This window comes from Bidens hawaiensis, unplaced genomic scaffold (assembly GCF_021521415.1).
Source record: "Bidens hawaiensis isolate Kalapana, Puna unplaced genomic scaffold, B.hawaiensis_p1.1 tig00011438_1, whole genome shotgun sequence".
In the NCBI taxonomy this organism is placed as follows: Eukaryota; Viridiplantae; Streptophyta; class Magnoliopsida; order Asterales; family Asteraceae; genus Bidens; species Bidens hawaiensis.
The window spans coordinates 563367-575538 of record NW_027491891.1 but is presented as its reverse complement, the minus strand read 5'-3'; the positions used below and the strand labels follow the sequence as shown (position 1 = coordinate 575538).

The window sequence follows — 12172 nt, the reverse complement described above, 5'->3', positions numbered from 1 at the left end:
ATGCATGTCGGTTTTCTTCTTGAAAATCCATTTGCTTCCTACTGTCCGGCAATCGGGGGGTATCTCAACCAAGTTCCAAACTTGGTTATCATGCATGGATTGCATCTCGGCGTTCATGGCATCTTGCCATTTCTTGGATTCCGGATCCAAGATAGCAGATTTGTAGTTAGCAGGCTGTCCCCAGACTCGGCTACTAATAAGACTTCGGGACCATCTAGATGACATAAGTATCTAGAATTTGGTACGGGAGTCCTACTTCTGCGAACGCTTGTGTTCACGTCTGATGTATCAGCAACAACAACTTGTTGATCAGACTCTCCAACTTCCTCAGCGGTTGGTTGTGGATCTTGAATTTCTTCAAGATCGACAATGTTATCTCCAGTTCCTCGATTGAGAAATTTCTTCTCAAGGAAGTGGCCTTTCCTCCTGACAGAAATCGTATTTGTATCAGGATGAAAGAAGTAATAACCGCTTTTATAATAGTATCCGACGAAAATAACTTTTTCGTCGCGGGGATCAAGTTTGTCATCAGACTCACTCGTGATATAAGCATCACATCCCCATACTCTAAGATAAGACAATTTGGGCTTCTTTCCCTTATGCCATATCTCATATGGTGTTTTGTCTATCTTCTTAGTTGGAGCTAGATTGACAATGCGGGCGGCGGTCATAAGGGCGTATCCCCAAAAGGAGTGAGGCAAGTTAGTTCTACACATCATCGATCGAACCATGTTTAGCAAAGTTCGATTCCTCATCTCGCTCACGCCATTAAGTTGGGGTGTGCCAGGTGGAGTGAGCTGTGAAACAATTCCATGCTCCTTTAGATGAGTGATGAACTTTTAGCTGAGATACTCTCCACCTCGATCTGATCGAAGTATCTTAATGGTTTTATCAAGTTGTTTTTCCACTTCGCATTGAAACTCTTTGAACTTTTCAAAAGTTTCGTGCTTGTGTTTCATAAGATACACATAAGCATATCGACTATAACCGTCGATAAAAGAAACGAAGTATCTTTCATGGTTTCTAGTCATGGTTCTGAAAGGTCCACATACATCAGTTGTATGAGTCCTAACAGATCACTTGCTCGTTCACTTTTATTAGTGAAGGAGTCTTTGGCGAGTTTGCCAGCTAAGCAAGATTCACAATCGTCAAAAGATTCTGGTCCTGTGGATTCAATAATCCCTTCGGATTGGAGTCTTTTAACTCTTGCCTTGCTTATGTGGCCAAGTCGTCAATGTCATAGAAAAGTATCATTGATGCTAGTTTTGATACGTTTTGAAAGATGATATACGTTATTGTCAGGTTGAACATCAATCTCATAAATACCATTTTAAGGTTTAGCCTCAAAATAAAAGATATCATTTAAGTAAGCAGAAATAGTCATGCCATTAAGAACATACTTAAATCCTTGTTCAAATAACAACGAAACTGAAATGATGTTTCTGGTCAAGCCAGGAGCATACAAACAATTATTTAAAGGAAAAACTAGGCCAGATGGACAAGTAAAATGAAATACTCCAGTTGCCAGAATTGGTACTCTCTTCCTATCTCCAACGATGAGTTCCATGCTGCCTTTATTCAGTTTCCTCCACTTCTCAGGCTCCTGCAAGACATTAACGATGTGGTAACCACATCCGGTATCAAATACCCATGTGTTGCTAGAGACAGTGAAAATTTCAATAACGTATATTGGAAATACCTCCAGAAGAGCCTTCACCATTGGCTCTCTTCTTCTTGATCTCAGCAAGGTATTCGGGGCAGTTTCTCATCCAGTGCCCCCATTTGGTTGCATTTGTAGCACTTGCGCTCCTCAAAGGGCGGCGGATTTTTCTTTGCAACTCCCTTGTTAGTGTTGGTGTCAACCTTGGCAGCAACAGTAACTTTCTTCTTGCTTTTTCCCTTAAAATCCCGATTCTTTGGTTTTGGCTTCTTGACACCAGCAGATCGAATCATCAGAACTTGATTGGTCCTAGAAGGAATGTTCATCTCAGCCGCCTTGAGCATGTTATGAAGCTCCGGCACTGTCTTCACCCAACCATTCATGTTGAAATTCATTACGAACTGGTCGTATGAGTTGGGGAGAGAGTTGAGGATGAAATCAGATGCCATTTCATCAGGCATGGGATAATCAAGTTTCTTGAGCTGATCGATGTGCCCCTTCATCTTAAGAACATGCGCACTGACGGGAGACCCTTCTGCCATCTTGCAACTTATGAGTTGTTTCATGGTGTCGAAACGTTCTTAACGGGCTTGTTTCTGGAACATGCCCTTGAGTTGCTCAAGCATCTCATAGGCACCAAAGTCTTCCAAGCCTTTAGCAAGCTCAGAAGTCATGGTGGCTAGCATAATACAGGAGACCTCAGCCGAGTCATCCTTATGCTTGTCAAGAACTTTTCGTGCAGCGGCTGTGTTGTTTTCAGGCTCGGTTGGAACAGGTCCATCGAGAACATACAGGCTCTTTGCCATGGTGAGAACAAATCTTAAGTTGCGGTGCCATTCGATGAAGTTGGTACCGTTCAGTTTATCCTTCTCAAGGATAGTCTTAAGGGCGTAGGGTGAGATTTCGTTTGACGACATCTGATTAATTAAGCAAAAGTAAATTTAATTAGTATTTTCGACGTTGTAGTCCTATAATTAATGACCCAATAACAATACTTAATTAGGAGTATGAGAATCTGGCTTCCAGTTATTAAAGGCAGCTGTAGCACACAACAATAATAAGTGGTTAGACTGACAACGATTGCCAATTGTGAATAGAGCACAACTCTCGGTTATGAGGCCTATAGAGACAACGATTGTCTGTATAGATACGTTTAGCCTCATCTTTGCCCACTTTAAGTCTCGAGACAGCTTTAGCACGTAACAAGAGAGTAAAGTAATAGTTTTCCTAGTACCGTGATGTGTGAAAGGGCCGGATGTGTCAACGAAGCGCTTTCACCATGATGGGATAGGCTAGAAAACAAGTGCGATGTTGTAGCTCCAAACACTCGAAATTTCGCAATATGCCTCAAGTTTGACTTGTAGTAGGATTGGCATAAACTATTGGTTTTTAAATTGGGATTAATTTTAAGATTACCAAATAGAGTAAAAGTCAAATTTTACTGTTTTTATTATCGAGACGAATTGATGAACCCTTTCATCTCTCAGGACACTTAGTTTTAAATAACCTATTAAAAACTAAGTTTGTCGCGATATAACTAACCAATTTTAAGTTAATAGAAAATCTATTAAGTTATTAGTTTTGGAAATCAAAACGTTTTCAATTTGCAAAACTTAATTGATTAATAAAATGTTTATTTTTCAAATTTATTTGGTATTAGATCCGGTGATATTATAATCCTATTATAATCAATCTAAGTAATCACAATAGCAAACAATAATAATATGTAAATCCTTATGGCCAAAAGGTGATCGGTCTCGCTAGAGCCAATTAGGGAGACCGATCGGGTCAAGGGGTTGACAACACAAAACAACCACAAGGATGGACTTCTTCGTGCATCCCGTCATCTTGCCCGAACTCCCACTAACTCCAAGAAATCCTTGAGCTCGTCCTCGGTTATCTTCGCGTCTTCTTAATTACAAATTTATAAACTAACAATTATATGCCCTATTACAAATTTGAACCATCTTTATGGCCAAAAGAAAACCAAAAATAAATAATAACCGTTTACAACTTTTGAACCAACCATATGGCCAAAACAAGCTCAAAAACCAAACACAACCAAACAAACACATAGGTCGGGGCCGGATTTACATATTTAAAATAAACGAATTTCGGGTCATTTTGACTTGGTCAAATAAAATAAACAAAACTTTGACCAACTCAAAATCACCCGAAAATAAAACTAGATCTATAAACTTTAAACGATTTAAAGTTTAAGATGTAGATCCGGTTTTAAATGAACCGGCATCGACTCATACGTTGTAACCGCGGCTCTGATACCACTGTTGGGTTTCAACGGTGGTTCGGAACGAAAACGGTCAAATAATTTCAAACCCATTTTAGTTATAATTTTTGTTTAATAGTTATTAATCAATATTAATAATCATAGATATAAAAACGAACTATAAAACGCAGCGGAAAGTTAAACGATTAAACGAACCAAAAACCGAAACCCAAAACCCGGATACGATTACAACTTTTAAACGAGTACGATTTAAACAGTAATAAACAACCATGGTTTAGTTTGTCGATATACCTCGGTTATCGAAACCGGGAAGACACCGAAGGCTAACGAGATGAACTAGACGAACGACACTATCAACAGCCTCCAAAATTCCAACAACAGCGGCGGCGGACTTCTCCGGCGACGACGGGAAACGGCGGTGGTGGGTGGATTCTGACGTACAACAGCAGACCAATGGTATTAGCTGCAATATGTAGCAGCAGAAGCGACGGAACGGCAGACAACGAACAGGGTTGCCGGAAATTATAGGTCACCGGAAAAACGGATCCTCCGGAAAAACGGATCCGCCAGAAAATCGAGCTACGGGTTAGCGGTAGCGAGCAGCAACACCAATAGATATGGGGTTGGTGGTTCCGGTGGCTTAGGTGTGGTTGCTGTGGAGGAAAGGCGGTGGCCGGAGTTCCGGTGGCCGGAAAACGGCGCCGGAATCCTTAAATGGAGGCTAGGGTTTTGTTTCTTTTATGGTTATCTCATAATAATAATATCTTATAGTATATATAGTATTATTAGTAGGATTTAATCAAGTTAAACCAATTGAGCCTAATTAACATTTAAATAGGCCTTTATCTCGTCACCCCGGTGTAACTCAGTCCGGGTCATATTCGAGTCAGTCGCGTTGACTTGACCCGAACCGACCATTAAATCCAACATCTTCCACTCTGTATCTAGCATACAAAATATCATTTACGTCCATGAAAATAATATAATGGAGCAGTTTAAGAACAGCTTTTAAAGACCACCAAAACAGACCATAAATCTCACATAATATATTTTTATATTATTTATGGCGTCATCTGGTTCTTCGTTCCGGTTCAACTAGTACGACCGGTGAATCAGTGAGGCGGCATGTTTGTTGTTCGGCATGATTATGAAATTAATATTGCTTTTTTCTGTAGATTATACTAGGTTATGTTGATGCTCTATACATAATACCAAAACATTGCAACAATCAAATTCTTTTTCATTTTCCTTCCAATTGAATGAAAGTTTGAAACATATATTCAACTCAAATATTTACATGTTCAATATTATACTCCGTATATACAGGGAACTAGATTCACATGCATTGCATCAATCACAAAAATAAACAAACGCCGTTCATGGTACTACAAAGGATGCACCGAATGTCTTAAAAAGTTGAAGCCTCGAGGAGATATAATGGCATGCGCAGACCATGGTGACATCTTGAAACCGAGATATATGTAAGTATCATCTAATATATATCAATAGCATCATGATTTGATCTCAATATATTCCTAATCTACCAATAACGTACAACAGGTATTGTGTCAATGTCACCATTACTGATGACACTAAGTCAGCATCAGCCATCTTCTTCGACGAGGCAATGACATCGCTTCTTCAAACCGAGTGCATCAACATGGTTGTTGACCAAGGCTACAAAGACCCGAACATCATACCAGAACCTTTGCACTCAATGATACGGCAAACAAGAATCTTTCAACTTGAGCTAGCTATACCTATCTTCAAAAGTTCAGCTCGATTCATCATCAACCAAGTATTTCAAACCACTCTACCCACTACCATCACACTCTCAACAGCACCCGCTCTATCTCCGAGTACACCAAGCTCAAAGTCAACTCGTGTAAAAAGAAAGCTACCTCGCTCGCAAGGTACATACCAAACACTTCCCTAAAATCCCTTCTTAATGAATATGCAAGAGATTTGTAATAATACTTATGTATTTTCTTTTTCCCAGATACGGATGATGACACTGCCAAACTGAAAAAAGAAAAACCGAAAAAGAGTACACGTATTGTAAAACGCCTGAAAACCTTATAGCACATTATTACAATTATCTTTCGCTTACACAAGAGCACCTTTTGTGTACCGTAAACTTCACACTGTTGTGATATGTACTGAGTTGCGCGTACGGATCAGCATACATGGGGCTGGGTCGTAATTGTCATGGGTTAATTGTGTCTTTTCTGTTTCTGAATGTGTGGCAGTAATAAATTGATCGATAAACGGGGATCAGGGATGCTTCCTATCTCACGTGCTTTAGCTATGTTAATTTGTCTTTTAGTTTGTAGATTTTGGCATAAGATACGAAACCAATTTAATTTATTACATTAAATACATTTTAAAAAAGTTAAATGGGTCTGCCCGTAAATCTTGGTTGACCCTAACACGACTTAAACGCGCTCACCTGTTTGACCCGAAACTGCCCCACCCGTTTATACCAAGATTAAATTATAGAATAATGAACAAAAAATGAAACCTTGTGGATAATAAATGAAAGCAGCAAGATAATGCAATTGCATTTGCACATACCGGTTCGATACGCTGAATTTTTGTAACGCCTGCATGTATATGTCCTAAAGTAAAAAAGTGCTTATCAACTTACCTTCTTCTCAAGCTCCACCGGCTGTTGTATATTGTGATAACGAAAATGCCATCTACTTATATGGTTTCAGCACCAACGCAAGAAACACATCGAACTTGGCATTCATTTTGTTCGAGAACAAGTTCAATGGGGACAAGTCCGTATTCTTAATTCACATGTATGTTCTCAAATCCTTTAGAATGCTCTTCGTTGCACTCCCGGCCATGGCCTTAGAATATCGGCTTGCCATGCTCAAAGCATATTACACTTTAGCAAAAGCATATGCATATGAAACTTTTTTACATCTTTCGTTTTCCTTTCATCATCCGTTTCTGGACTCTAGGATTTGGTGAGAACCATCTTTTGTCATTGGCAAGAGACCATATATGCTTGGAATATTGCATCGAAAAGCGTGTAATGACTTCATCAATATATACCAGTTTTGACTTAAGCCAATGTGCCACACTGCGACTTTGGTCTTCTAGCTCTATAACGGCTTCACCAAGATCCCTTCACTAGGTATACTGTAATGATCAACTCGATCAAAAACAATGATGGAGTTGAGGACCATGTGATTGATGTAACACACTTTCGTAACAACAAATAATTAATTAATTATATGTTTTAATTTAAACCAGTAGAAGCAAACATCAAAATTTTAACACTAAATAAGATAAAACGAAACAAAAAAATTGGAGATGCGGGGGATCGAACCCCGTGCCTCTCGCATGCAAAGCGAGCGCTCTACCATTTGAGCTACATCCCCATGTGCTTTTTCATTGTTTCCCATATCAAAAACTGGAATTTGTATTGAGTATGCAAGTCAGGCACGATTTCAGTTTACAAGTCGGCATGTAATTTGCATTATTTTATACCCTTCAGTTCACTTTTAGAATTGATGCTGACAATAGGATATATTGCTGAAATATATTCGTATCAATTAATAATAAAATAAAAAAAACTGCTAACCTTTGGAAAATTCTAAATGTTTAACAACAAAAATAATATTGATATCCAAAATGCATTATAGTGAAAAAAGATTGAGACGGTTTATTTTACCCTTAGGATATTTTGTGGTTGGAATATATATGTTTAATCAAACATAGAAATTATCAGATAACCAGTTCCAGGACCAGAACAAAGATCCAGATACTCATAAACGTATTCCTTCAAGTTCAAAGAAAGTTTAATAGGTTATACCTCAAAAACATACCATAGAAGACAGCCAAAAGCCAAGGCATACACTAAAACATAAGATATTAAGGTGTAGGAATGCAGTTCTAAAAAAAATAAAAAACGACTTTCTTAAATATAAGAATATAAGGCCTGAAGAAATGGATGGGGAGGAAATCAAGAACAAATGATGGCTGAAAAACCTATGAGAAAATGCAGAACTAATTGAAGCTATTTTGGAAGACATAAGTCTAGTCATTTTGGTTATTTAGGGTTCATTCTTGTTAACTAAATGAGCTTAAATTTGGACTCACCCCCATCGCTTTGAAATCACATTGTCTATATCTAAGCATGTTTCGATTAGCCATCTTAAGATAACTGTTTTGTGAGATTTGTACTTTCTTAGGAGTGTTGTTCATATTTTATAAAATATATTTTTTAGCTTGGTTTGGTTTCACAGGTTTTTAACAGCAATTTAAAACTTTTTATCCAATACCGACTGACGAAAAAATTTAGACAAGATTTGTGAAGATATGCAGCAACACATTCTGGTACAACATTCATGAATTCAAAAACTCAGAAAACCAATACAAATGAAGATTAAAAATTTCCTCGCGCTGATTCTCTCTCTTTTAACTACTGGCAACCGTTGCTGGTTTTGCATCTTCTGCTTTCTCGTGCTCCTTGTTAAGCATCTGGGAACAATCAATAGAACAAGAAAAGTTCATTAAATCCCAGCATAAAGATTAAAGTAATGATAAGGGGCATTTACCTTATTGTTGATCAAGTTGTGAAGAGCTATCACACTTCTGATGAGAGAAGAAAGGTAGATAACAAGCATCTGGTCATTGGTTTTCACTGCCAAGTAACAAAAAGAAACATACAAGATACGAAAGCAAGAGTAAGAATCTTTAACAAAATTTCCCCCCTTTTCTAATGTAACATATTTGTATACCTGCAAATGCCTTTATCAAATCAGCAACATTCAAATTTGGAAGAAGGTTAAACACATCCTGCAATTTAAAAACAATTTAACACTGATTCCTCTGACAGGTTGTAAAATATGAACAGAAGTAGATATGATTTAATGATGTTTGATATTTGGATGAAGGGTAAAAGAATAAACCTGTAGATGATACAGTATTTCATGATTTAATGGTAGTGTGCCATCTATAACGAGATCCAGATACCCTCGTATCTCCTTCAGTCTTGCATCTAACCCCTTCAATGCTGCCAGTTTTCCAGTTACCTATACAATATTAAACAAAAAAACATAGTTTTGCAAGTGTCGTGGGCAATCGATGAATTTGAAATATAGAAAAAAATTATGACAAAAAAAGAAACCTCTGTTGCAAGTGTGCTGATTGTTGTATCCTTAACATCCCTCAACAAATGTTCCACTCCTGTTCAAGAGTATTGCAATTAATAAAAAACAAATAATCAAGAAAATACAAACAAATATTTCTTTTTCTTCAAGTGATTACCAATTTCCTCTACTTCGTGTGCAGCGATTTCTGAAGACACATGAACAAAAACCTTCTGGCTTTTCTGAGTGGCATTCTGTAAATTGAAGCAAATCACTGCTTAGTTTAACATTTAGAGATAAATGGTATGTATTTATATACAACAGATATTGTAACTAACAAAAGATAATAAAATAGAAGGTAGTATTAATTTACCTCTTTAACCTCTTCAATGGCATAATAAGCTTTTGTTGGTATTCCCAACTCCTTTGGTTGCACATCTATGATAACCAATACAGGATTTGGAACATAGCTGCAGTAACAAGATTTAACAGTCAAGAAACAATAATAAATCAATAACAAAATGGTTAACAAGACATAAGAAACTTGAATGAAGTGATTGATTCTTGCAAATGTAAGGAAAAGTAAATTTATAATAAGATAATATTGCATACTCAGTGAATAGAGCATGAACATCTAGATCATTCTCCCGTAGCTTTGGGCCTGTGCTATACCACCCTACAACATGCTCCTTTGCTGCAACAAACTTAAATATTAGCATCTATTTTATGATATGGGAGAATTGTAATCGTTGTTGTAATTTTGAAATTTTGAGCATTACCGTTGATTCTCTTGAACATAGAGAACATGGCCTCATGATAATTGTGATCAAGAAACCAGATACTGGGGTCCTTCTCATCCTCCTCAAATGGCACTACAAATAATGAATCATCATATAAAAGAATGAATCTAGATGTTAATTGTTTACCATACAAGTATTTTACATAGATATATAGTCACTGTTGCAGAATGTGAAGTTCTTGACTGTGCATATAAATCAGACTGCAACATATAAAGAGGTGTGCAGGACTGACATTGCAAACATATGCTCTCTGTTTTATAACTTCTGTATTGACTGTTCATGAATCAGAATTCAACAAATGATGTTTATTTATGCAACAAAACTTTTCAAGGTGCATATGAACCATACATAGTTAGATGAAGACTAGTGCAATGGTTGTCTTCTAACACTACATAGTACATACATCAAAACTCAAATTTATGTTTCCATAAAACGAAGGGAAGAATATCACAGACAAAATTATGCTGCAACTTTTGTGGACCTTATTAAACATTCAATACAATAAGAAATTAGGAACAGGCATAATTCGGATCTTTTATGACTATTTTGTAAATTTACTTTTTATAACAACTCCATCTTGTTAAAGCATCCACCGAATGAAGTTCTGTAAAGCAATCAATCTTAGGTGACATGGCTTCAACTGTGTTACTGAGAAGCTCATGGTATTCTTTTAGGCATGAAGACTAGAATCCCTAGTTTTTCAAAACATCTATCCAAATCTTGTTTTCCAACATATTATTCTGTATCGAAGAAAGACCTTACATGTTGCAAAACAAACCTTTCAAATGTATTAGAAGTCTAGAAATGCCGGATGTCATTGATTGCTTACCATACATCTCATACCCCAAATTAGCCAAGCAATTATAGTTAAAACACTGATCTTTGTACACCCTACTTTATTGACAACTATTTCAAGTATTCAACACCTACCGCAAAGCAAATTCTGTTTTATATACTAGAATAACGAATCGTGCAAATGTGTTGCCAATGAATCAATGATAGCATTGCATAGCTGTCAACCGCTCGACATGCATTCTGGCTTGGTTTTAAAAACATGGAGGCGCACCGAGGCAAAAAGCGCAAAGCGCAAAATAGGGTTTCGTACGCAAGGCTCACAATATTACATAAGTTTTTTTATATATGTTCTATAGGTTTATAGCCACATTTAGACACAAATAAGCTTTATATATGAATTAATATATAAATTGCATACATGTACAGCCTAAAAAGCTTGCTATACAACATCCGAATGCACCAAAATCACAGTGTACAAAAGGTGCGCGCCTCAGGGCTTTTTTTTGCGCCTTTGTGCAAACTACACTTTTAAGTCATTCAAAGCTCACACGTATGCGCTTCACGCCTAGGCACTTTTTTAAACCAGTCATTCTGGACAAAATGTAAGACCAGATCCTCCTCAATCATGCAAACACCTAATCAGCTAATCCTATCATGCTTCAACCAGATACACAGCACATAAAACTGCAAAACTTGTATACAAAGAACAAGCACAAAAACTCTAGTATCATGCGAATTATTAAAGCCAAAGATTGAGGCTGTGTGGAACCAAGAAGGCGACAGGAACATGCACAGATAAAATCTGAGCTAACAAACGCAAGGAGTACGATTGAAACTTAGATCGAGGTCAAAGAAATTGCATTGAACATTTTGTTATTCAAGATTACATTTGAATCTTAACTATTTCAGAACTTTTGGTACTAATTAGATGATATTAATTATTTTAATTTTATTTGAGGTAGTATTAATCTTCTTATACATAATATATATTATTTAAGTGCGCTTTTTTTCTCAGGCCCGCCTAGCATTTGATAACTATGCAAACACCTAATGTCATAACACTTGAATACAAAGAGCAAGCACAAAAACTCAATTATCATATATGCCTTTATAATTAATAATAATAACAGTAATATTAATAATAATAATAATAATAATAAACCCTAGAATACACACTTAACCTGAAATTATGAAATAATCAACAGTTCAGATCCAAACAAACCCTCACGAATGAATTGAAAGCCAAACCTGCATAACTATTGGTGACATCAACGGTGCCTTTGAAGGAACTACCGAGAAGAACACCAACGACTCGCTTCTTGGTGTCTTTAGCGACTCGGTAGTAATTGTCAACGATGCTGAGGAGTACCAAGGGATGCACCACCACCTTCTCGATGGAACGCACTGACAACTGTTGTGATTTGATCACGTCCATTGCAGATGCCGGAATTGGTTTAGCTGGATTTGATTGATTGGTGAAATTAAAGTGGTGATTTGGAACCCTAGAATTGCTCTCTGCAAAGGCTGTGCCTGGTCTGGCTTTCTTTCTGTACAAGAAAGTGAA

The 12172-nt window shown here is 37.1% G+C and overlaps 2 protein-coding genes and 1 non-coding gene across 3 annotated transcripts in view; 1 reads left to right on the top strand and 2 right to left on the bottom strand.

The window, feature by feature from the left end:
- The window catches only part of LOC143537952 (uncharacterized), a 36469-nt gene extending 30302 nt beyond the window's left edge, over positions 1-6167 (top strand). Inside the window, exons 9-11 of the mRNA XM_077031608.1 lie at positions 5235-5389; positions 5469-5821; positions 5908-6167. Coding sequence (XP_076887723.1) covers positions 5235-5389; positions 5469-5821; positions 5908-5990 — 591 coding nt within the window. The 3' untranslated portion in view covers positions 5991-6167. The remainder of the gene's footprint in view (positions 1-5234; positions 5390-5468; positions 5822-5907) is intronic.
- Positions 6168-7227: 1060 nt separating this feature from the next.
- On the bottom strand, positions 7228-7300 carry TRNAA-UGC (transfer RNA alanine (anticodon UGC)). The gene has a single exon. It is a non-coding gene; the product is annotated as a tRNA-Ala (tRNA).
- Positions 7301-8181: 881 nt separating this feature from the next.
- Positions 8182-12172, bottom strand: LOC143537972 (26S proteasome non-ATPase regulatory subunit 7 homolog A-like). The gene is made up of 10 exons (XM_077031626.1): positions 11857-12172; positions 9793-9885; positions 9626-9707; positions 9387-9483; positions 9192-9267; positions 9052-9110; positions 8834-8956; positions 8663-8720; positions 8480-8565; positions 8182-8402 (listed from the first exon to the last, which is right to left on the bottom strand). Exons 1-10 carry the CDS (start codon positions 12041-12043, stop codon positions 8340-8342), a joined length of 924 nt encoding a protein of 307 aa, XP_076887741.1. The 5' UTR covers positions 12044-12172; the 3' UTR covers positions 8182-8339.

Coding starts and splice junctions, on each gene's coding strand:
- LOC143537972 (XM_077031626.1), bottom strand. CDS start 12,043: ATGGACGTGATCAAATCACAACAGTTGTCAGTGCGTTCCATCGAGAAG. Junction 9,268..9,386: donor CCATTGAAGAGGTTAAAGAG/GTAAATTAATAC, acceptor TTCAATTTACAG/AATGCCACTCAGAAAAGCCA. Junction 9,111..9,191: donor ACACGAAGTAGAGGAAATTG/GTAATCACTTGA, acceptor ACTCTTGAACAG/GAGTGGAACATTTGTTGAGG.